General features: G+C 41.4%; 1 protein-coding gene across 1 annotated transcript in view; it reads right to left on the bottom strand.

Moving 5' to 3' along the window:
* The window catches only part of LOC125458460 (kazal-type serine protease inhibitor domain-containing protein 1-like), a 47,076-nt gene that overhangs the window by 4,620 nt on the left and 15,772 nt on the right, over window positions 1-26,684 (bottom strand). The window contains 2 exon segments of the mRNA XM_048543732.2: window positions 7,579-7,726; window positions 8,163-8,323. Coding sequence (XP_048399689.2) covers window positions 7,579-7,726; window positions 8,163-8,323 — 309 coding nt within the window.

The following is a 26,684-nucleotide window of genomic DNA, read 5'->3' as shown; positions in this document are numbered from 1 at the left end:
GCACTATCTACTTACTGAGGACACCTAACACTTTGGACCACTTGCATTAGTGCTAACAATGTGCCACCCACTTTCAGTTCACTCAGTATCTCATTTTCTTTTCATACAGGAAAATAGAACAAGGCAGAAATGACCCATACAAATGCTCAATAGTACACTGCTCAGCACTAAGAAGGAGAGAATCCTAGCCCTTTCAGGGGAAGGCAAGGCTACTCCAACAGGGTTGCTGAGACATCTGTCCTGCTAACTGACTAAGTTCATTCTGCTGCAATTCTCATAGTAACTCTCATATTGTCAGTGTCATTCGTTACACACTACTAACCATTACCCGTGACATCTTCTCTTCCTTATGTATTGCAGGCATCAATGGAATGTCCACAGTTTCCATGGTGAAACAGCCAGCACTCCCAGAAGGCACTTCCTTGCCCTCTGAGAATGAAAGTATGGAAGCCTCAGAGAAAGCATCAGCAAGGCTGCCTCCTGCACCCCTAACTAGTTCAGATATTCACACCACAGTGTAATCTTAGGCTTAAATCAAATATATAGACTATATGACCATAAGACATAGGAGTGGAAGTAAGGCCATTCGGCCCATCAAGTCCACTCTGCCATTTAAATCATGGCTGACGGGCATTTCAACACCACTTCCCTGCACTCCCCCCATAGCCCTTGATTCCTTTTGAGATCAAGAATTTGTCAATCTCTGCCTCGAAGGCATCCAACGTCCCGACCTCCACTGCACTCTGCGGCAATGAATTCCACAAGCCCACCACTCTCTGGCTGAAGAAATGTCATCTCATTTCAGTTTTAAATTTACCCCCTCTAATTTTAAGGCTGTGCCCACGGGTCCTAGTCTCCCCGCCTAATGGAAACAACTTCCCAGCGTCCACCCCTTCTAAACCATATATTATCTTGTAAGTCTCTATTAGATCTCCCCACAACCTTCTAAACTCTAATGAGTACAATCCCAGGATCCTTAGCCGTTCATCATACGTTAAACCTACCATTCCAGGGATCATCCGTGTGAATCTTCGCTGGACACGCTCCAGGGCTAGTATGTCCTTCCTGAGGTGTGGGGTCCAAAATTGGACACAGTACTCTAAATGGGGCCTAGCTAGAGCCTTATAAAGCCTCAGAAGCACATCGCTGCTTTTATATTCCAACCCTCTTAAGATATATGGCGCTGTCAGAGAGACAATTATTTTGGAGGAGTTCAAAGATTCACTTACTGAAGTAGTGAGAACTCTGTGGAAGTGGAGAGAGTTAAAACTGCAAGATTAGTGGCAGATGATTATGAGTTGGTTCATTAATCAATGTTTGGCTTCTGAAATAAATTGGGACAGAAATTGGGGAAAACAGAAATCCTCAGGTGGTAAAGGAAAAGGAGAACTCCTTGTAAATAGTGAAGATAGTTTCCCATAGGATAAAAAGATGAGAGGGAAAAAGACATGAAAAAGCTCAGGTGTTTTCACTGTGTTGTTGCTTTGGAAAAGCACTGGGAAAATGAGGGAAAACAGGATGAGTTTTGTTGAAGAGGTAACGAAACATTAGAATATAAGAAATAGGAAGAGGAGTAGGCCACATGGCCCTTGAAGCCTGCTCCACCATTCAGTAAATACAAGGTTGATCTTTCAGTTCCACTTATTTGCCCACTCACCATAACCCTTTACTCCTTTAGTTTTCAAAAATCTGCGTACCTTTGCCTTAAAAACATTCAACAAGGTCGCCTCAACTACTTCACTGAGCTTCCACAGTTTCACAACCTTTTGGGAGAAGTTCTTCTTCGACTCAGTTCTAAATCTGCTCTGACTTATTTTGAGGCTATGCGGCCTAGTTCTAATTTCACACACCAGTGAAACAACATCCCTGCTTCTATCCTATCTATTCTCTTCATAATTTTATTTGTTTCTTTAAGATCCTCCCTCATTCTTCTAAATTCCAATGAGTAAAGTCCCAGTCTACTCAACCTCTCCTCATAAACAAATACTCCCAACTCCAGAATTAGTCTAGTGAACCTCCACTACGTCCCATTCAGTGCCAGTACATCCTTTCTCAAGTGAGGAGACCAAGACTGTATACCATACTACAGGTGTGGCCTCACCAGCGCCCTATACAGCTGCAGCATAACCTCCCTATTTTTAAATGTCATCCCTCTAGCAATAAAGGACCATGTTCTATTTGCCTACTTAATTATCTACAGCACCTACAAACCAAATTTTGTGATTCATGCACAAGGACACCCAGTTCCCTCTGTACAGCGCATGCTACAATTTTCTACCATTTAAATAGTAGTCCATTTTGCTGTTATTCCTACTAAAATGGATGACTTCACATTTACCAACACTGTACTCCATCCGCAAGACCTTTACATGCTCATTTAACCTATCTATATCGCTCTGTAGACTTTCAGTGTCCACACTTTGCTTTACAACTCAACTTAGTGTCATCTGCAAGCTTTGACCCACTACAAATGGTCCCCAAATTCAAAGCGTCTATGTAAATTGTAAACAGTTGACCAACACTGATCCTTAAGGTATACCACTAGCCACTGATCTCCATCTAGAAAAACACCCATTTATCCCCACTCTTTGCTTTCTGTTAGTTTTCTAATCCTCTATCTATGCTAATACATTACCGTAACACCATGCACCCTTATCTCAGGCAGTAGCCTTTTGTGCGGCAATTTGTTGAATAAAGGAAAGCGCCATGGGAAACAAAAGAGCAGCATCAGATTGTAAAATCTGATCAAGGGTTTGTTGAGAAGAAACTGCCAGATATTTAAAAAGTGTTTACTTGCAAAGGTGGGATTCACTCTTGTGTGCCAGGAGGAGCAGGTAATGAAATTAAAATTTCAAGAGATATGGGAGCAAGTCAATCTTTGATGGTGACAGAAGAGGACGTATGTAATTCAGAAGGAGTACGGCCAGAAAAGGTGATAATATGTGGAATTCATGGTGAGAAGAACAATATTCCATTATCCAAAATGAGTTTGCAGAGTCCAATGAAAAGTGGAGAAAGGAATAATAGATGAATTCTTGGTTCCAGGAATAGAATTTATTCTTAATAATGACATAGTTGAAGCCTGCTTTGGTTGAAAAGTCGGTGAAAAATGAGGCAACTGAGATATTACAGGAAGCATATCCTGGGATTTTTCCTGACTGTATGTTAACAAGGTTACAAAACCACAGATTCAAACAAGAGGAAAAATCAAAGAACAAAGATAAGGAAGTTGAAATACATTTATCAGGGACCATATTTGATCAAATGGTTGAGAAAAAAACAAGAAAGCTGAAAGACAAAGTGGATATCTTTAGTTCAGAGAAATTAACTGAATTACAACAGAAAGATGAAAAACTGAAGCAGTTGTATCATAAAGCTTGCACAGAAGAAGAAACGGAGTGTATCCTAGAGTGTATCTTAAAAATGACGTCTTGATGAGGAAATGGAGACCACCACATATTCAGGCAGATGAGAAATGGGTAAAAGTTCATTAAATTCTATTAACGGTGGATTATGGAAAGGAAGTGTTGCAGGTAGCACATGAATTACCAGTAGGAAATCATTTGGGAGTAAGGAAAATTCAAGGCAAAATACAAAAACATTTTGATTGGCCTGGCCTGCATAAGGATGTGGTGGAATTTTGCTGGACATGTCATACGTGATAAGTAATTGGAAAACCTCAGGCAGCATTAAAACCAGCACCCTTTATACTCATTGAGGAACTTTTACAAGGATCTTAATTGATTGTGTAGGACCCCTGTCTAAAACAAAAAGTGGGAATGAATATTTGTTGACCACAATTGATGTGTCTGCTAGATTTCCAGAGGCCATTCCATTACACACTATCGTGGCTAATGGAATTGTAGAAAGTAATTCAAATGCTTTTATGAGATACAGTCTACCCACAGAGGTACAATCAGATCAAGGGTCAAATTTTACATCTAAGTTATTCAATGAATTTATGGATAGCTTAGGAATAAAACAATTCAAATGCATTGCATGTCATCCAGAATTACAAGGAGCATGAGAACAGTGACATCAAACCTTAAGGACCATGCCAAGGGCCGGGACTATAAGACTAAGCAATTTATATTTTTAAGTTGGACTTACTCAGAGGATACTAACAGGTGCCTTTATCTGAATAAGTAAAGAAAATTTTGGCTTTTGTGATACTGAATGGACTGGACCAATCTAAAGTCATGCAATTTGGTATGAAAAATGCACCAGCCACATTTAAAAGAAATTTGAATAAAGTCATTAAATCAACTTTGGGAGACAAGTTTGGTGATAAACCTGACTAAGAGTGAGTTTACAAAAGTCCAAGTCATGTTCCAGGATCATGTTATTGGACGTGGACGGATAGCACCTCAGGATGTGAAAACAATGGTCACTGGGAAGTTTCCCATACCATCAATGAATTGAGAAGTATTATGATTCCTAGGATTCAGTAGATTTTGTCAGAAGCTCAAACTGATTTTTAGCAGTGTGGTTGCTCTACTGACTGACTTATTGAACAAGTGCCAGAAATTTCAGTGGACAAAGGACTGTCAGAAGGCATTTGACAGTCTGAAAGCTGTGTTAACCAGTGCCTGAATGTTAGCCACACCTAATTGTACTAAGACATTCATGGTGACTGTTGATGTGAGTGATGTGGTTCTTGGTGCTGTACTCTTGCAACACAACAACGAGAAGATAGAAAGACCTATGAGATCTTTTACCAGGAAATTGAATAGTCATCAATTGAAATTTCCACAATTGAGAAGGATACCCGGAGCTTGGTGTTGACATTACAACATTTCAACATTTAAATTGCCAGTGATATGTCTGAGACAATTGTATAAACTGATGATAACCCCTTTAAAGATCTTTCCCTGCTCTACTCTACTACCTCGGTTACAGCTAAAAGCTAGGGTTCTGTTCTTGCTGCTGGAGTTGCATGTGAGACAATCTGTTTTCTGAATTTACCTTTCATCAAGAGTGTATTTATGGGATGTTACAATATTGTTAACAAGTAATAGCTACTGTATCTATTATTGTGGTAATGAAGTGTGTTGCATCAGAAACTCAGCACAGTACACTTACCTGTAAAATAAGACCATCTTTTTAAATATATTTTATAGATCTAGTCTGGCCCAAATCATTATTGATATGTATCAACTGGAGACGTAAAAGCAGAAGGTTTTGTGGAAACAGGAAGAAAAATATTTTCACTTAGCGGGTGTATCACCAAAGGCAATATTTAGAATGAAGAACAGCGCAGCACAGGAGCAGTCCCTTTGGCTCACCAAAATAGCACTGAAACACAATGCCTTTCTAAACTAAAAACCTTTTACCTCTGCGCGGTCCAAATCCCTCTATTCCCTGCTGATTCATATTTTTGTCAAGATACCTTTTAAACAGTGCTGTTAAATCCACCTCCATTACCTCCTCTGGCGGCACCAAGCATTTACCACCCTCTGTGTAAAAAAAGCTTGCCTGTCACATCTCCTTTAAATTTCACCCCTTTTCTTTAAACCTATGTCCCCTTTAAACTGACATTTGTACCCTGAGAAAACAACATCCTGTCTATCAGGTTGGCCCTCATGCTTTGACATTCAGTGAAAACAATCCAAGTTTCTCCAATTTCTCCTCATTAGTAATACTCTCAAAACAGACAACTTCCTGGTAAAGAAGTGGTGCTGGCTCGAAGGGCCAAATGTCTTACTCCTACACCTATTGCCTATTGTCTATTGTCTGAAGAGATAACAAGGTGTAGAGTTGGATGAACACAGCAGGCCAGCAGCATCAGAGGAGCAGGAAAGCTGATGTTTCCGGTCTAGACTCCTCTTCAGAAAAGACCCTTCTGAAAAAGGATCTAGACCCGAAATGTCAACTTTCCTGCTTCTCTGATGCAGCTTGGTCTGTTGTGTTCATCTAGCTCTATACCTTGTTATCTCGGATTCTCCAGCATTGGCAGTTCCTACTATTTCTTCCACTGCTATTCTCTGCTTTCCGTGACTAAGCCAGTTTTGTATTCCTCTTAACTAGCTTATCTTGGATCCCATGTGACTTCACCTTTTGTATTGGACTGCCATGAGGGTCCTTGTTAAAGGCCTTGCTAAAATCCATGTAGACAACGTTCACCACTCTGTTCTCATCAATCGTCTTTGTCACTTTCTCAAAAAATCTCAATCAAGTTTGTGAGACAATGTTTCCCACAAAAGACCATGCTGCTGATCTCTAATAAGCCCATATTTTTCTAAATGTGAGTAAATTCTGTCCCTAAGGATCTTCTCCAATAAATGCCCTACCATTAATGTAAGGCTCATGAGCCTGTAATTTCCTGGATCGCCTCTGTTATTCTTTAAAATAAAGGGGCAATGTTATTATCTAGTCCTCCGGGACTTCTGTGAATAAAGAGGATACTAAGATTGTATACAAGGCCCCAGCAATTTCTGCACTTGCCTCCCTCAGCATTCTGGGATTGATCCCATCAGGTCCTGGGGACTTGTCTGCCTTTAATGCTTTTCAAAACACCTTGACACCTTTTTTATATTGACATGTCAATACCCATCCTGAGACTCCCCATCTATCATGTGCTTATCCTTTGTGAATCCAGGTGCAAATACTAATAAAGGACTTTACCCAATTCTGCTGGGTCCATGCATAAATTCCCTCCTTTGTGCTTGAGTGGCCCTCTCCTTTCCTTTTGCTCCTTATGTATAAAATGCCTTGGATTTTTCCTTATTCTTGTTTGCCAAAGACATTTCATGGCCCTTTTTATCCCTCCTAAGTTCTTGTTTGAAAACTTTCCTACTATCTTTGTATTCTTGTCTGTCTTCAATTTCCTCGTTCTTACAAAAGCTCCCTTTTTCTTCTTAACTAAGCTCTCAATTTCTTTTGTCATCCAAGGTTTCTCGATCTTGCCATCTTTACCCTCCATTTTCACAGCAACATGCTGGTACTGAACTCTAATCAAATGGCCTATCCCTATCCTTAAGTGTCCTTGAGAATGTGGTGGTGGACCACCATCCTGAGATCTACAATCCATGGGTGGCAGGTATGCCCATTGTGTTTTTTACAAGCAAATTCCAGGATTTTGACATTGTGCCAATTAAGAAATGCAGACAAAGCTTAAATTCAGGATGCACCTGAACTCCATAGGATACAGAAGACAATTACAGAAGTGCTTCCAAACTGAGGATTACAGTTACATGAAGTGACTGGAGAGGCTGGGGTTGCTCTCACAGCAGAAGAGATTTGGTAGAAGTTTTTAAACTCATGAAAGGTTTAGAGAGAGTGAATACAGAGAAACTACTGCAATTGCTGAAGGGTTGGTAATGGAAGAACACAACTTAAGGCATCTGACAAAAGAACAAGAGAAGGCATGAGCATTTTTTGCAGTAAGTGGTTATAAATTCTATTCAGAGTTTGAGACTGAGCCTGAGACTACAATGGGCTGGTTATCAGTTTGAATACTAAAGTTTCAAGCTATGACCCAATGGAAAATGCTTGAACTAGGTCCAGCAGTGACAAAGATGCTAAAGATTTTTCTGACAGGAAGACACCTGTTGGTTGAATGCCCTTTGTTTGTCTTACCAGGATCATAGACACTCAAACATGCTGATGCGAATACTTCTCCATACTTGTTCCTTGTGTAACAGATATAGACCCCCTCATCAGACTTCTTCAGCCCTTGAATCTGCAACCATCCTGTGATACCATATCGCTCTGGCCCACCTTGTACCTTGAGAGAGAAATAAATCAGGGATAATGACACATTTTGTCTTGTGTGTAGGAATTCCCTATCTGGAAGCCTGGGGAGCCTATAGATACCCATTGGTTTCTCTATGGATGCATCTCAGCCAATCAGAGTTGATTTGTTAACTAATCTAGGCCCTTTCTCCTGTACAAATCAGCATAATTTTTGAAATTTGGCCCTTTTGCACTTGTTCTGATGATTTCCAGATCAAAAAAACCTTGGCATCATGTTTCCTTTTAATGATATTCAAGGACATATCGAATAACAATAATAATATTTGATAGATTTGATTAGAATTGTTATAATACATTAATATGATAAATAACAGTATAATGCTCACAGTAATGATATCTAATAATACAATAATATTCAAGAACACATATCTAATTTCCACAGCAGTTTATAGCAATAGAGTTATTACCTGCATAGAGATATGCGCATCATCCCCAGGAAGGAAGTTCTCATTCCCTCTCTTTCTCCATTCCACCAGGGCCATGGGATATGCTAACACCTCACAGCCAAAGATGATATCATTGCCTGTAATATTGTGCACATCACGAGGAGGGCTGGTGATCCAGGGAACTGTGTCAATGTGAAGATGAGTTACCAACATCGCAATATCTATTGGGTATTCAATAATCTTCCCTGCTACCGCCATCACCTCCTCACCTATATTCTCTGATATCCAGGTGTCAGCCTTTGCTCATCTGGTAGGTCTCTAAGTCATGATCCACCTTAGAACTTGATCTAGTCCAACTCTGTTAGTGCAGCACTGTTAGAGGTACAGTACAGTCTCTCAGGTGAGATGTTGAAATAAGGAAGGCCTTATCTTTTTAGGTCAATGCAAAATATCCAATCACACTGTTAGAAGCAGAGCAGGGAAATTCTACCCAGTGTCCTGACAAATATTTATCACTCAAGCAATGTCTAAAGCTGAATATCTTACTGCTTTGGGACCTAAAGCTGGAGGGTGGATTCCGCATCGATTGATATTGCAATCGTGATGACATACAGGGTGTTTAATTTTTTGTGATGTACTTCAGGTGCACCCTAAATGCAAGTTAATTGTATTCTTTGTTACCAGAGATCCATTGTAAGCTTTTTGTCATTATTCACACATTCCATTAGTACGCAGCAGTGAAAGATTCACAAGCTGATTATATCTGATAGGCTGTAATATTAACACATTTTCCACGCCCATAACCATTTTCATATCAGCCTACTAGCAGATAAGACCAAAATAGCAAAAGTGTTTTATGGGCTCTCACAGCCCATACAATAGGGTAGGGGAATGCATACGCACGCCCATCCAATGGAAGCACTCTAGCAGATGTCAACTGAGACTTCAGAGCTAGAACCCTGACCTTGACTTACCAAGAATATTTGGAGTTTGTTTAGTTATAATTACATTGCAGTTACAACCATTTGGCCAAAGAAGTCTGCGCAGGTGTTTAGAAACCTGCAAACCTTCTCTCGTCACAGTTATGACCTCTCAGTTCTGATATTATTCACATCTCACCTTTCAGTACTCTTGGAATCATCCACAATTGGAAACATCTTCACATGACAATCTCTAGGCTTTCCTCAGTTCTCATGGAATTTCTTAAATCAAACATCAGCAGTAAAGCTTGTTCTGATGTTTCTACTTCCCTGGGCTATGTCAGGCCAAGTCTCCTACACTCTGTAGAAGGTCAAAGGATCTGTCTACTTGACTAGAGTCCATCTTTCTCCTGAATCCAGCTGTGGTAGCTTGCAAGGTCAAGCTGCCTTTTACGCTGCCGACTGAATAAAACCCCTGCTATCTGCTTTTGATGGTCATTGATTTATGGGGAAGCCTGTAACCTGATTTCAAAATTGGCTTCCGCCGTGGTTCTACACAGCAATGTGAAATATAATGTGAAACCATGGATCCAGAGAGAAATACTAATTAGCTATCTTTGGTCCCAATTCCTTTTCATCTCAAAATCAGTTCATTTGTTTAGATTGGATTCCTTACAGTTGTGGAAACAGGCCCTTTGGCCCAACAGGTCCACACCACCCCTTGGAGCATCCCACTCAGATCTATCCCCCTATAACCCACACTTCCCTGAACACTACGGGCAATTTAGCATGGCCGATCCACCTAGCCTGCACATCTTTGGACTGTGGGAGGAAACCAGAGCACCCGGAGGAAACCCACGCTGACTTGGGGAGAATATGCAAACTCCACACAGGCAGTTACTCGAGGCTGGAATTGAACCCGAGTCCCTGGTGCTGTGAGGCTGCAGTGCTAACCACTGAGCCACCGTCCCACCCCTAAACACCATATAACGCAACACAATATACTGCAACACAAGTATTTAAAACCCAATAGCAAGGACACTGTTTTGGGAGTTTGTGATATTCTAAGCGTATTCACAGTAAACTCAGAGATGGCTGCCATTGTTGCTAAGTGTAAAAACAACTCAAGATGAAAAAAGTAGAAACAGCTGGGCAATGAAGACCCTTTAAGAGTGGGACACCACCTTGGCTGGACTGAAAGAGGTTGTAATAGACTGTGGTCAGTGGAAGAGTCTTGCTGTCCATTGTCCCTAATGGCACTAGAGGAGCTAAATCTACCTAAGTCTTCTACACTTCCTTGCAGCATTTTATAGCCCACTTGCAACCACCTCATTTTTTTGTGAATAGAAATGGGCAGACCTGATATGAGAATAATGTTTCAGTTGAGAACTCCTAATGAGCTCATCCAGGTTCAACAGGTAATAGGCAAATGGAATTGCAGCCTTTATTTCAAAGGTAACAGAAGAAAGAACGTTTTGCCAAAAAGATACAAGGCAGTAGTTAAACCACAGATGGAACACAGAACAGTTTCAGGTTCCTATCTAGGGAAACATGTATTGGCATCGGAGGCAGTCTGGTAGGTTTGCTAGGCTGATGCCAGGTACGGAGAGTCTGTCTTATCAGAAGCGATTGAATAGATAGGGCATATTCTCGTTGAAATGTAGTACCTTACTGAAACATACAAGATTCTTAAAGGACTTGACAGAGTAGACATATAAAAGTTGTTTCTCTTTGTGAGGGAGTGTCGAGGATTAGAAGGCATAATTTCAGAGTGCACATGCAGATGTGAGGAGGAATTTATTCTCTCAGAGGGTAATGAATCTGTGGAATTCTTTACTGCAGAGGGCTGTAGAAGCTGATTCATTGGGTATATTCAAGGTTGAGATAGACAGAATTTTATATCAGTCAGGGAATTGGGAGTTATAGGGAAAAGGCAGGAAAACAGTCTTGAGTGTTATTAGTTCACCAGTGATCTCATTGAGTGGCAGAGCAGACATGATAGGCTGAATGACCAACTTCTGCTCCTCTGCTTTATGGTCTTAATGAGGAGTCTCATCCACTGGGAACATAGAAAGCCAATGGACATATTGCTGTCAGTGTATATGGTCTGTGAATTTCAGTTCCTCATCTCTTCACTACACACATCCACACTATTTTGAAAGTAAAACCCTTACAACAGCCTGACAACTGCAATCATTTACAATCCAATTTTAATTATTGTTACCACAGCCCTCAGTAAACCTTTGGATTTTACAACCTTTTTTAGTGAATTGTTTCATTTGTGTCCTCAATTTATACCTTTACATTACAAAAGTCTGTTTGCATCCGTAGGTTTTGCAAGGATTTGTCATGAGAAGAATAATGCTCCCCTTATCCAAATTGTGACAAACACTGGAATCAATTAGGATATTTAAAATCCCCCATGGGATTAGCTATTGTGAATTTGGACCAACTCGACAAATCTTTTAGCCAATGCATGATTCAGCAGAGTGAGAATGCATCATGCATGATGCCAAATGATACAATGCAAGAATATGTCAGCATTACAGATCAGTCATATGCTCTAAAGTTATTGTATGGATCAAAGGCAGAACTCTGAGAACTATTGCCATCTCTGCATTGTTCTGAAATTATTGCTGCCTCACAGTAAGTCAAAAGGGACAGCATTATTCTGTTACAAGCCCCCCCAGTCTGGTCTCAGAAGGGAACAATATGAGGGTCCTCTGGAACAGTCAGTCTCACCCTCTTTCACGCTCTGCACTGCCATACACAATCTGAAGGCATGTGCAGATATGGATCTTGGCCATGACAGCTCATTTGGGAGCCATAAGTAAGTTGAGATGCCGTAGATAATTCTGCAGTTGCAGGTTACAAAATGGCAGCTACACTAAGCATTAATTGTGTTGAACTGTTTAAGAATTAATAGCTAGAGCATATTAATGCTATTCTAAGAATTTCAAGAATGGTTTTGTAAAATAATTTCGTGCAGCTCCAGCCTGACCTTTCTTCCATGCAAAAAAGAATTTTCATTTATGTAGTGCCTGCCAAAGTGAAGCACTTTTGAAGTGTGGTCACTGTTTTAATGCAGGAAATTCAGTGAAAAATTGGCGTGCATGGACGGCCTTCTACAATCAGAAACTTCTTTCTTTAATGTCTAACAGTAAACGTTCAGCAAAATAGACCCCATTTCCAAGCCAAAATCTATTTTTCTTTTCATGTTTTGCTAGCTGAAACATCAGGGTGGGTGATCGCAAGAGAACATTGCTACTGTTGTATCACATACATTGACAAGCAGTGATAGTAGGATTTGTTTTACTGCCTGGTACAGGGGTGTAGAGCTCCTATATATATGGAAGATGGAAATTTATTGGACACATATAAGTATAAACAAAGAGATGGCAAGCATGACTCATTAGCGGTGACAGTCACTCAATCTGCTTTGGAGATGTGACCTGTTTTACAGCATGCCACTCTTAGACATAAACACAGCTCCATACGTTTAAGTGGATTTGCAATTTGGCTGCCTGTTACTGATCATAAATGTTTCTCCTGATATTTGCCTTATTTCAACAGCGACATTCAGGAATGCAAAAACACTAGCCCAAGAACCTCCAGTCAGTGAGCGTGTTACATGAGATGTGAAGATAATAAATCACTCTCTTATCGAAATCCATTTGTGTTGGAATCTCCACAGCTCTCTAAGAAATTACCCTATGACTGGAGAAAGATAAAGGAGGTTTCTGATTAGCAGAGAACATCGGAGAATGCACTGTTTGAATATTGTGAAGTCAGAAGGACTGAAGGCAACAAAAAAACTAATCTCACCTGGGATGAAATTAGTCATAGACAATACAGACGACAGTGCCTACATTATCCTGTTCAATTTTAACTCCTCAGTGATCTAAAAACATGTAAGTAGTTTGGATTGAGATGTGTTACAGTGTTGTTACATTGTTAAACAGCACTCAAGTCTCTCTGTGTATTGCCAATCCATTTAGCTGACATCATACTGAAAACCCTAGGTCAAAGGAGAAGGTCCAGCATCCAAGCTGAGAAAGAGTAATTGGGAAGGCAGAGTTTAATTTTGAAGTGCAGCATTGGCTTCACTAACCCCACCTCCCCACCACCCCCAATAACCTGGTAAAAAAAGTCAGTCAAGATACAGTCAGCTTTCCAAAATGTTTCTGCAGTGACCAAGTCAATTAAAACTATTCATACTTTTTTTAAAACATCACCCCTGTTCATTCACACCTTCAAGATAGGTGGGATTTGAACCCAGTCCTCTGTCTCAGAGGTAAAGACGTTACCATTGCACAACAAACCCATGGCCCTATTGAGCCAGGCATGGCATTAGCAAGCTGATAATGGGACTGCCACCCTCAGGGACAATCTGTTTTGCTGTCTCAGCAACTCCAAACTGGATAGGGCCAGACTGCAAACAAGCCCAAGGACAAGGAATGTGAATGTCAGGCTGAAAAGTACATTTTTGGTTTGGAAGGGATTAGGGACACTTAGGAGGTATGGGGGCACTGGGTATGTAAGGTTCTGGAGCCCAGGAGTAGGAGGGCCAAAGGAGCAGTACCATTTATGGGATGTTGTGCTCCCTAATGTGTGTACAACCCCTTCAAAGGAGGTAACATAATTTGGACAAGTTGAGTGAGTAGGCAATGCATGGCAGATGAAGTATAAGAAAAACATGAGGTTATTTACTTTAGTAGCAACAATTGGAGCAGCTAAATGGTGATAGATTGGGAAAGTGAAGGTGCAATGAGAGCTGGGTATGCTTGTTACCCTATCGCTGAAAGTAAGCAGACAGTTGCAGGAGGCAGTGAAGAAGACAAATGGTATGTTGGCCTTCATGGTGAGAGCTAGAAGTACAGTGGCAGTGATGTCTTGCTGCAGTTGGGCAGGGCATTGGTGGGACCACACCTGGAGCGTTGTTTGCAATTTTGGCCTCTGTCTGAAGAATAATATTCTGGCTATGAAGGGAGTGCAATGAAGGTTCAGCAGGCTAATTCCTGGAATAGTAGTACTGATTTCTTTTGTCTGTCCATTTGTGGGATGTGGGCGGCGTTGGCTGGCCAACATTTCTGGCCCATCCCTAGTTGCCCTTGAGAAGACGGTGGTGAGCTGCTTTCTTGAACTGCTGCAGTCCTACTGCTATGGGTTGACCCACAATGCTATTAGGGAGGGAATTCCAGGATTTTGACCCTGCAACAGTGAAAGAATGGTGATATATTTCCAAGTCAGGATGGTGAGTGACTTGGAGAGGAACTTGAAGATCGTGGTTCTCCCATATGTACAGTGCCCTTGTCCTTCTAGATAGAAGTGGTTGGGGGGGTTCAGAAGGTGCAATCTGAGGATCTTTGGTGAATTTCTGCAGTGCATCTTGTAGATAGTACACACTGCTGCTACTGAGCATCGGTGGTGGAGGAAGTGCATGCTTGTGGATGTAGTGCCAATCAAGCCAGCTGCTTTGTCCTGTTTGGTGTCAAGTTTCTTGAGTGTTGTTGGGGCTGCATTCATCCAGGCATGTGAAGAGTATTCCATTACACTCCTGGCTTGTCACTGGTAGATAGTGGACAGGCATTGAAGAGTCAGGTGATGAGTTACTTGCTGCAATATTCCCAGCTTCTGGCCTGCTCTTGTAGCCACTGTGTTTATGTGATTAGTCCAGTTGAGTTTCTGGTCAATAATAACACCCAAGATGTTGATTGTGGAGAATTCAGTGATGGCAATCCCACTGAAAATTAAGGGATGATCATTAGATTGTCTCTTATTGGTGATGGTCATAGCCTGGCATTTGTGTGGCATGACTGCCAATATCCACTTATCAGCCCATGCCTGGATATTGTCCAGATCTTGTTGCATTTGAGCATGGACAGCTTCATTATCTGAGCAGGCACGAATGGTGCTGAACATTGTGCTATTACTGGTAAATATTCCCCACTTCTGACCTTATGATAGAGGGAAGGTCATTTAAGAAGCAGCTGAAGATGGTTGGGCCAGGACATCGCCCTGAAGAACTCCTGCAGAGATGTCCTGGAGCTTAGATTATTGACTTCCAACAACCACAACCTTCTTCCTATATGTCAGGTATGACGCCAAGCATTGGAGAGTTTTCTCCCTAATACCGATTGATTCCAGTTTTGCTTGGGCTCCTTGATGCCACATTGTTCAAATGCAGCCATGACATCAAGGCCTGTCACCCTCATTCATCTCTGGAATTCAGCTGTTTTGCCCATGTTTGAACCAAGGCTGTAATGAGCTCAGGAATTGAGTGGCCCTGGTGGAAGCAAAACTGGGCATCGCTGAACAGGTTATTGCTGAGCAGGTGCTGCTTTATAGCACTGTTGCTGACATCTTCTATGACTTTACTGATGATTGAGAGTAGACTGATGGTACAGTAATTGGCTAGGTTGGATTTGTCCCGCTTTTTGTGTATAGGACAGACTTGAGCAATTTTCCACAATGTCCGCTGATGAATGAAAAGAGATTGGATTAGTCAGGGTTATATATACTGGTGCTTAGAGGAATGCGACTGGAACTGGGGGATCTCATTGAAACCTGTACATTTTATCAGGATTAGACAGGGTGAAAGCAGGAAGGATGTTCCCAAGGATCAAGGAGTCCAGAACTAGGAGTCACAGTTTAAGGATACAAAATTGGTCATTTGGGAATGAGTTGTGTTATCCAGAGAACAGTGTTCCTGTAGAATTGTCTGCCACAGAAAGTGGTTGAGACACTAAAGGGATCAAGGCGTATGGAGAGAAAACAGGAACAGCATACTGAGTTGGATGATCAACCATGATTATATTGAATAGTGAACGAGGATCAAATGGCTGAATGGCCTTATCCTGCTCCTATTTTTGATATTTCTATGCTTCTAGTCCCGCTTCCTTGCTGGCTTTTGATGAAAAAGCAGGCTGGCCTCCATCACTCACCTTCATCAGCTGCACATTTGCTTATGAAGGTGGTAGAAACAGGCATTCACTAGCCCATTAACTGACCGGTTCAGGGCCTCCAAAGGCCTAAGGGCAAATAGGTTTGCAAATGCCTTACCAGAGGGGAGCACAGTAGTCTAACCATTTATTATATTTTACTTGCCCTCACCAGCAAATACAGCAGTAGGGTTGGAGCATAACATTCTGTGCGTGGTCAATTGAGAACACTTGATTTGATGATATGAAAGCAATTCTTTTTCAATTCCTTATTGTAAGGATACAGTATAGTAAGGAGGACAAATTAAGACATGAAAAACTGAGTATGGGTGATATAGGAGGGGAGATTGAAGGCGGCATGACTGAGTGAGGGGAAAATTAAGGAGAACAGATTGAGGGAAGAGGGACTGAGGGAGGGGCGATCAAGGAAAGGGAGAGTGGGGAGACGTCACTGAAGAAATGGATACTGACTGGAAAAAAATGCTTAAAAACAAGATCCACTCTGATACTGAGGGAAAGAAACAAAGTATTGAAATGGACAAGAGAGTTCATGCTCTGAAATTGTTGAACACACTATTCAGTCCAGAAAAATGTAAAGTGTCTAACTAGAATTCAAGTGCTTTTCCTCCAGCGTGCGTCAGGCTTTGAGAGGAATTTCTCCAGCATTCTTCTGACTTTAACCAAAGATTTTTTTTCTAATCTTGCTTTTGTTTTACTTTCCCAGAAAATGAATGGCTAGCTGCTGAAGGAAGAGGAAGGTTTAGACAAGCAGATGAATGAGCGGAAATCATTACAGATACAAATTGCATTATGATTGTGCAGAATATAAATTTATGATTATATTCTGTTTTTTTGTATGCTTCATTAAAAATAGTAAGGATTGAATCCCTTTGCCTTTGTTGTTCTGATCCAGCACTACTCCGACTCAAAGTGATTCCAGTTGCTGTTTGTTGAGAGTGAAAATTCTTGTGGGAAAAGCAGCTGAAATCAATTCATTGAGCAGCAAGAATCTGGTGAGAGTGATACTAAAATGGAGGGACATGAATGACAATGAGAGATAAGGCGATAAGTGGATTGCAAGGACAGGATATAAACTGGCAACGAAGATGAAAGTGAAGGGGGAATACATGAAAAGAAAGCATAAGCTTGGAAAAACACCTTGCAGTGGAGAGAAGTACCACTGTTAACTGGGAGGGAGTGTAAAATAACAATACCTACACTGCATAAGGAAAGGATTTCAAAGAGAGCTGAGAGAGTTACAGGGAGTAAGAATGAAATAATACTAACTTGAAGCGTGGAGAGGACAGAGTGACTGATTAGTTTCTACTAGTTGTTAATAAAGAAATATGGTCGATGGAGCATAATTGTGGACACAGGGATGGCTTGAGGTGTGTATACTTAAATGCTAGAAGTATTAGAAATAAGGCCAATGAACTTAGAACATGGGCCAGCACTTGGAACGACAATGGTGTGGCCATTACAGAAACTTGGGTAACTCGGGGACAGGAATTGTTGTTGGGAGTTCTGGGATTTAGATGCTTGAAAAGAAATAGGGAGGGTGGTAAAAGAGGCGGGGGAATGACATTGCTCTTCAGGGCTAGTATAGCAGCTACTGGAAGGCAGTTCGAGAGTGATATGTCTACAGAGTCAGTTTGGGTTGAGGTCAGGAATGAGAAAGGAGGCTTTGTTGGGGTTTTTTTTTACAGACCCCCGAACTGTTGCAGAGAAGTGGAGGAGCGGATTGGGAGACAGATACTGGAAAGGTGCAGAAGTTTCATTAGAGAGAAGATGGTTGAGAGGTGACTTAATTGAAACATATAAAATAATCAGAGGGTTAGATAGGGTGGATAGGGAGAGCCTTTTTCCTAGGATGGTGACGGTGAGCACGAGGGGGCATAACTTTAAATTTAGGGGTGAAAGATATAGGACAGATGTCAGAGGTAGTTTCTTTACTCAGAGAGTAGTAAGGGAATGGAGTGCTTTGCCTGCAACGGTAGTAGATTCGCCAACTTTAGGTACATTTAAGTCGTCGTTGGATAAGCATATGGACGTACATGGAATAGTGTAGGTTAGATGGGCTTGAGATCGGTATGACAGGTCGGCACAACATCGAGGGCCGAAGGGCCTGTACTGTGCTGTAATGTTCTATGTTCTATGTAAGTCACAGGGTTGTAGTCATGGGAGACTTCAACTTTCCAAATATTGATTGGAAACTTTTAAGTTGATCAAGGAAAACTCCAAGGCTTTTTCCACGCACGTGAGGGATAAGAGCATGACCAGAGAATGTGTAGGGCCAATCAAGGATTGTAAAGACAATTGTGCATAGAGCCAAAAGAGATACTTTTCTTCGGTATTCACAACTGGGAGGGACCTAGTTGTTGAGGAGGACAGTGTGAAATAGGCTGGGAGGCTAGAGGAGGTTGATGTCAGTAAGGAAGTTGTGCTGGGACATTTGAGGAAGTTGAATATAGATAAGTCCCCTGGACCTGGTGGGATTTATCCAAGGATTCTATGGGAAGCAAAGGAAGAGACTCCAGGGCCTTGGGCGATGATCTTTTCGTCCACACTGTCCATGGGTATAGTGCCAGAAGATTGGAGAGAGGCAAACGTCATTCCCTTGTTCAAAAAGTGAATAGGAATAACCCCGGAAATTACAGGCCAGTTAGTCTTACGTCAGTGGTGGGCAAATTATTGGAAAGGGCTCTGAGAAATAGGATTTATGATCACTTGGAAAGGCACAGTTTGATTCGTGATAGTCAACATGGATGTTTGAGGGGTAAATCATGCCGCACAAGCCTTATTGAATTCTTTGAAGAGGTGACCAAACACTTGAATGAAGTTAGAGCAGTGGATGTGGTATACATGGATTTAAGTAAGGCATTTGAAAAGGTTCCCCATGGTAGGCTCATCCAGATGGTAAGGAGGTTTGGCATAGGGGGAAATGTGGCAGATTGGATTCAGAATTGGCTGAACCTTAGAATACAAAGTGTGGTAGTGGACGAAAAAAATTCAACATGATGCTCATGAATGGTGTACCACAAGGTTCTGTTCTGGGTCCACTTCTACTTGTGATTTTTGTAGATGACTTTGGATGAAGGAGTGGTCGGGTGGATTTGTAAATTCGCAGAAGATACAAAGGTGGGTCACATTGTTGTCATGTGGAAGTCTGTTCTAGGTTACAAAGGGACATTGATAGGATGCAGAGCCGGCTAAGAAGTGGCAGATGGAGTTTAACCCTGGAAGGTGTGAGGTGATTCATTTTGGAATGACAAACTTGAAAGCAGAATCCAGGGTTAACGGAAAGATTTTTGGCAGTGCGGAGGAGCAGAGGGATCCTGTGGTTCATGTTCACAGTTCCCTGAAAGCTGCCACCCAGGTGAATAGAGTTGTTAAGAAGGCATATGGTCTGTTAGCTTTCATTAATAGAGGGATCAAGTTCAAGAACTGTGAAGTTATGCTCCAGCTATACAAAAGCCTGGTTCTGCCACATCTGGTGTATTGTGTCCAATTCTGGTCACCTCATTACAGGAAAGATGTGGAAGCGTTGGAAAAGGTGCAGAGGAGATTTATCATGATGTTGCCTGGAATGGAGGGAAGGTCTTACGAGTAAAGATTGAGAGAGCCAGGGCTTTTCTCTTTAGAACAACGAAGGATGAGAAGTGACTTGATAGAGTTGTACAAAATGATTAGAGGTATAGGTAGACTAGACAGCCTTTGAGTCTACTAGAGTATACTTTTTCCTAGGTTAGTGGTAGCTACTACAAGGGAGCATAGTTTTAAAGTGAGTGCAGCTAGATATGGGGAGATGTCAGAGGTAGGTTCTTTATTCAGGGAGTGATAGGGACATGGAATACATTGCCGGAGAGGGTAGTAGAGTCGGGGCCATTAGGGGCATTTAAGCAGCTACTAGATAGGCATATGGATGATAATATATGGTAGGGGTGGAGGTTAGATAGACCTCAAGATTAGGGTAAAAGTTTGGCACAACATCGTGAGCCAAACGGCCTGTATTATGCTGTACTGTTCTATGTTCTATGTTCTTGTTCCCTTTAGGTATTCATGTAGAAAATTGGAAATTGCTGGAAAATCTCTGCAGGTCTGGTAGCATCTGTAAAGAGAAATCAAAGTTAAAATTTTGTGTCCAGTGACCCTTCTTTAGAACTGATGGAGCTAGGAAAGGCAGTTTTAATGCAGAAAATACGGTGGGGGATGAGGTAAGGCATAAATGATAGGTGGAGGTAGACCCCAAAAAGACAGAGAAGGACAGTTGGACAGACAAAGGAGTGGATAATGGTCAGTCTAGGACAATGAATGGCTGCTATTGGGGACTATTTGTAGGCAACAGTGGGTACAGTGTAATAGCAGACCATGTGATAACCGTATGATGTGCAAGCTGGAAAAATAACACTTCATTTTCTGCTTGAGAATGCTACAGCCTTCTGGACTAAATATCGAGTCAACAATTTTCGGGCTGGAGGCGCCTTCTCCCATGTCTGTATTCCAATCTCCATACACCAGGCCCTTTTATCATATGGTGTGGTGTTACACCCATTGTCAGCCATGAATAGCCTCCATCAGCAACAATGGTCTGATGTTATTGGTGGACTGTTAATCCAGAAACCCAGATTACATTCTTGGGACTGTGGTTCGAACCCCACCACAGCAGATGGTGGTATTTGAATTCAATAAATATCTGGAATTAAGAATCTAATGGTGACTGTGAATCCATTGTCAATTGTCAGAAAAACCCATCTGGTTCACTGATATCCTTCAGGGAGAAAACTGACGTTCATACCTGATATGGCCTACATATGACTCCAGACACATAACAATGTGCTTGACTCTTAACTGCTCTCTGGACAATTAGGGATGGGCAATAAATGGTGCCTAGCCAGCAATGCCCTCATCCTGTGAATGAGTAAAGTGAAAAAATATTTTCCATTCCCTTGTCTGTCTAACCATTCAGCTATCCTTTTGAGCTCTATCTTCATCTCTCATTTACTCCTTACGCCCTCTCCCCCACCCTATCTTCTGCATTAAAAACAACTTTTTCTTAGCTACAATCAGTTCTGAAAAAGAACTGGACCCAAAATGTTCACTCATTTCTCTCCACAGGTGCTACCAGACCTGTTGAGATTTACCAGCAATTTCTGTTTTTCTTTCCGATTTCCAGCATCAGCAGTTCTTTTGGTTTGTGTTTAGGATTTATGGAATTTGTCTCAGTTTGTCAGTGGGTTCAAACTCTATTTGAGAACTTGAATACAACCTGGGGTAACACTCCACTGCAGAAAACGTCGAGAATGCTATAGAAACTCAGCAGGTCTGGCAGTATCTATGGAGAGAGATACAGAGTTAATACTTCAAGTCCGGTATGACTCTTCAGAAGAGTGCGATGTACAATATATATATGGTAATCTCTATTACAGTCATTGAGCTTTAGCACAAAGTTCTCTCTATCACACTCAGTGAACTGTAATACACAGCACTCTCTAATACACCAAGTGAACTGTAATGCACAGTATTCTCCATTATGCCCAGGGAATGATAAAATACAATGCTCTTTATTACACCCAGTCAGCTATGACACCCAATAAGATGTAATACACTACACTTTCTATTAAACCCATCGAGTTTTAAAATGCAGTGCTCCATATTATGCCCAGCAAGTTATGATATGTGGTGCTCTCTATTACACCAAGTAGACTGTAATATGCAATGTTCAATATGACACACATAAGGTAAGACAGTGTTCCCTATTGTACCCATGTAAGGTAAGACCGTGGTCCCTATTGTACCCAGTGAACTGTAATACAGAGCATTTGATTTTACAAAGTCAACAATAAGAAACATCTCTCTCTATTTCACTCAGTGACTGTACTACACTCTATTGACTGATATATAGTATATAGTGTTCTCTAATTCACTCAATGAACTGCAATGCATAGTCTGTCACACCCAGAGAATGGTAGTAAGCAGCGCTCTCCATTACAGCTAGGGAATTGTAAGACACTGCAATTCTATTAAGACCAACAAGTTATAATAAACAGTTTTCCTTATTATTCCCAGTGAGCTGCAATAAATAGCACTCTTCATTATGTCCAGTGAACTGTAATCCGCATTGCCGTCAATCTAGCAAGTGAACTGAGCTGTGATACATCATGGTCTCTAACACACTACGTGAACAAGAACACATAATTTTCTTTATTACACCCAGTGACCTGTAATGTATAGTGCCATCAGTTATTCACAGTGTGCTCTTCCACACAATAATCATTTTCTCCATTACAGTGAGCTTTTGGTACGCAATGTCCTCTATTACATATCAGTGAGCTCAAATAAACAGTGCTCTCTATTCAAGCCAATGCACTGTGATACACAGTGTGTTCTCTATTACACCAGTGAGCTGGTTTACACTGTGCCCTTTATTTTCATGCCTCACTGACATTGCATGCTAGAAATCACGGCTCGATATTCCTTGAAATGACATATGAAAAGATTTTTGGCAGTATGAAGAACATACCATTTATTTGATCCATGTTGACAGAAAATAGACAATATTTCTATTATGAATCTTTGGCATTACAATCTACTGATTCAAAGTCTAATTCTGTATAAATTCCTCTTTACACAAACAAATACAGAAAAAAAGAACATGGATTATAGCAGGTGAGAAAATGAGTTAAAGAAGTTAATTGGTTTCAGTTCTGATTGATGCTGAGGTGATTCTTATGCTGGGCGGAATGCAGCTTCTCAGTCATCCTTCCCTTTGCAACAGGCACAGGGTGACCTGTTAGACCATAAGACATAAAAGCAGAAATTATGCCTTTTGGCCCTTCGAGTCTGCTCCACCATTCAATCATGGCTGATACGTTTGTCAACTCACTTTCTCCCTGTAACCTTTGATCCCCTTGACAAATAAGATCTTGACAACAAACTTCGGTATTCACAACTGAGAGGGACCTAGTTGATAGGCTAGAGGAGGTTGATGTTAGTAAGGAAGATGTGCTCGGACTTTTGAGGAAGTTGAAGATAGATAAGTCCCATGGACCTTGTGAGATTTATCCAAGGATTCTATGGGAAGCAAAGCAAGAGATTGCATGGTCTTTGGAGATGATCTTTTCGTCCTCACTGTCCACAGGCATAGAGCCGGAAGATTGGAGAGAGGCAAATGTCATTCCCTTGTTCAGAAAAGGGAATAGGGATAAACCCGGAAATTACAGGCCAGTTAGTCTTACGTAATTGGTGGCAAATTATTGGAAAGGGCTCTGAGAGATAGGATTTATGATCACTTGGAAAGGCACAGTTTGATTCACGATTGTCAGCATGGATGTTTGAGGGGTAGATAATGCCGCACAAACCTTATTGAATTCTTTTAAGAGGTCACCAAACATGTGGATGAAGGTAGAGCAGTAGATGTGGCCTACATGGATTTAAGTAAGCCGTTTGATAATATTCCCCATGGTAGGCTCATGCAGATGGTAAGGAGGTTTGGCATAGGGGGAAATGTGGCAGATTGGATTCAGAATTGGCTGACCCTTAGAAGACAAAGTGTGGTAGTGGACTAAAAATATTCCACATGGTGCTCAGTTATACATGGTGTACCATAAGGATCTGCCCTGGGTCCTCTTCTACTTGTGATTTTTGTAAATGATTTGGATGAGGGAGTAGAAGAGTGGATTAGCAAGTTCGCAGATGATACGAAGGTGGGTCACGTTTTGGTCAGTGTGGAGGGCTGTTCTAGGTTACAAAGGGACATTGATAGGATGCAGAGCTGGGCTGAGAAGTGGCAGATGGAGTTTAACCCTGAAAAGTGTGAGGTGATTCATTTTGGAATGACAAACTTGAAAGCAGAATCCAGGGTTAACAGAAAGATTCTTGGCAGTGTGGAAGAGCAGAGGGATCTTGGTGTTCATGTTCACAGTTCCCTGTAAGCTGCCACCCAGGTGAATAGAATCATTAAGAAGGCTTATGGCCTGTTAGCTTTCATTAATAGAGGGATCAAGTTCAAAAACTGTGAAGTTATGCTTCAGTGATACAAGAGCCTGGTTCTGCTACATCTGGAGTATTATGTCCAATTCTGGTCACCTCATTACAGGAAAGATGTGGAAGTGTTGGAAAAGGTGCAGAGAAGATTTACCAGCATGTTGCCTGGAATGGAGGGAAGGTCTTACGAGGAAAAGTTGAGATAGCCAGGGCTTTTCTCTTTTGAACAACAAAGGATGAGAGGTGACTTGATAGACTTGTACAAAATAATCAGAGGTATAGGTAGAGTAGACAGCCAGAGACTTTTTCCTAGGGTGGAGGCAGCTATTACAAGGGGGCATAGTTTTAAAGTGAGTGGAGGTAGATATGGGGAGAAGTCAGAGATAGGTTCTTTGTTCAGAGAGTGATAGGGGCACAGAATGCATTGCCGGAGAGAGTCGTGGAGTCGCCCTCATTAGGGGTATTTAATCGGCTATTAGATGGGCATATGGATGACGCTATAAGATAGGGGTGGAGGTTAGATAGACATCAGGATTAGCGTAAAAGTTCGGGCCAAATGGCCTGTTCTGTGCAGTAATGTTTTATGTTCTTAGTTCTAAGATCTATTTCTGTTTTGAATATACTCAGTAACCTGGCATCCACAGCCGTCTTTGGTGATGAATTCCATAGATTCACGTTTCCTGACTGAAGAAGTTTCTCCTCATCTCTATCCTAAAGGGTCTTCCCTTTACTCTAAAACTGTGCCCTCAGGACCTGGTCTCTCCTGCTAATGAAAACATGATCCCAATGTCCAATTTGTCTTGACCATTCAGTATTCTGAGAGTTTCAGTTAGATTTCCCCTCATCCTTCTAAATAACATTGAGTACAGACCCAGAGTCCTAAATGTTCTTTCTATGTTAAGCCTTTCATGCCTGGGATCATTCTCATGAACTTCCTCTGGAACAGCTCCAAGGCCAGTACTTCCTTCCTGAGATATGGGGCCCAAAATTGCTCACTATACCCGAAATGCAGTCTGACCGGTGTCTTGTAAAGCCTCAGAAGTACATCCCTGCCTTTATATTCTAGCCTTCTTGAAATAAATGCCAACATTGTATTTGCCTACCCAACCACTGTCTCAACTTTCAAGTTTATCTTTAGAAAATTCTGGACTAGGACTCAAGTCGTGCACTTCAGATTTCTAATTTTTCTCCCCATTTAGAAAATAGTCTGTGCCTCTATTCTTCCTACCGAGTGCATGACCTCACACTTTCCTACGTTACTTTCCATCTGTCACATTTTTGCCCACTGCCCTAATCTGTCTAAATCCTTAATGCCTACCACCTCCTCAATACTACCTTTGTATCCGTTAATCCTTGTATCTTTTGAAAACGTAACCAGAACGCTTTCAGTTTCTGCATCGCGATCATTAATGTATAAAGTGAAAAGTTGTGTTCCTAACACTGACCTTTGTGGAACAGCTAGTCACTGGCTGCCATCCTGAGAAGGATCCTTTTATCTCCACTTTCTGCTTTCTGTCAGATAGCCAATCTTCTAACCATCCTCGTATCATGCCTCTAATACCATGGGCCCTTATCTTATTCAGCAGTCTCCTGTACAGCACTTTTTCAAAGGCCTTCTGGAAGTCCAAGTAGATAACATCCATTGACTCCCCTTGGCCTAACCTGCTCATTACACCCTCAAAGAATTCTAACAGATTTATCAGGCACGATCTCCCCTTGACGAAACCATGCTGAGTTTACCCTATTTTACTTACAAGTATTCAAAAATCTCATCCTTCAGAATAGACTCCAAAATCTTACTGATCACCAAGCTCAGGTTAATTGGCCTGTAATTTCACATCTTTTGCTTCACTCCCTTTTAAATGGGGTAGGGGTTATATCAGTGATTTTCCAGTCCTCTAGGACCCTCCCTGACTCTAGTGAGTCTTGGAAGATCACCATTAACACCTCCACTATCTCTTCAGCTAACTCCTTCAGAACTCAGGGGTGTAGTCCAATTGGTTTCGGTGATTCATCTACCTTCAGATCATTCAGTTTTTCTAGCATCCTCTCCTTGATGATGACCAGCATTCTCACATCTGCATCCTCCCACCCTAGAACCTCATGAACTTTTGGGGTGTTACTCGTGTCTTCCACTGTGAAGACTTGAGACAAAGTATATGTTCAGCTCCTCTGCCATTACTACTTCTCCAGCAACATTTTCCAGTGGGCCATTGTCCACTTCTGCCTCTCTTTTATCCTTTGTATATTTAAAGAAACTCTTGCAATCTTCTTGGTTAGCTTACACTCATATTTAGTCTTCTCACTCCTTATTTCTTTTCTCGTTGTCCTTTAATGGTCTTTGTCAGCTTCCCAATCCTCTTGCTTCCCATTCCACTTCACCATGTTTTATACTTCCTCTTTTGCTTTTATGCTATCCCTGACTTCCCTTGTCAGCCATGGTTGCCTCATCCTCCCTTTAGTCTGCTTTTTTTGCCTTGGGATCAATTTTTGCTGTGTGTCCTGAATTACTCCCAGAAATTCCTGCCATTTCTGTTCCACTGTTTTTTTTTGCTAGGCACCTCTCGCAGTCAATTCTGATCAGCTCCTCCCTCTGTAGTTGCCTTTATTCAACAGTAATACCGTTACAACTGATTCCACCTTCTCCCTTTCAAATTGCAGAGTAAATTCTATCATGTTATGGTCACTAACTCCTGAAT

This window comes from Stegostoma tigrinum, chromosome 13, assembly GCF_030684315.1.
Source record: "Stegostoma tigrinum isolate sSteTig4 chromosome 13, sSteTig4.hap1, whole genome shotgun sequence".
Classification (NCBI taxonomy): Eukaryota; Metazoa; Chordata; class Chondrichthyes; order Orectolobiformes; family Stegostomatidae; genus Stegostoma; species Stegostoma tigrinum.
The sequence above is the reverse complement of the archived record's forward strand: the minus strand, read 5'-3'. Positions and strand labels throughout refer to the sequence as shown.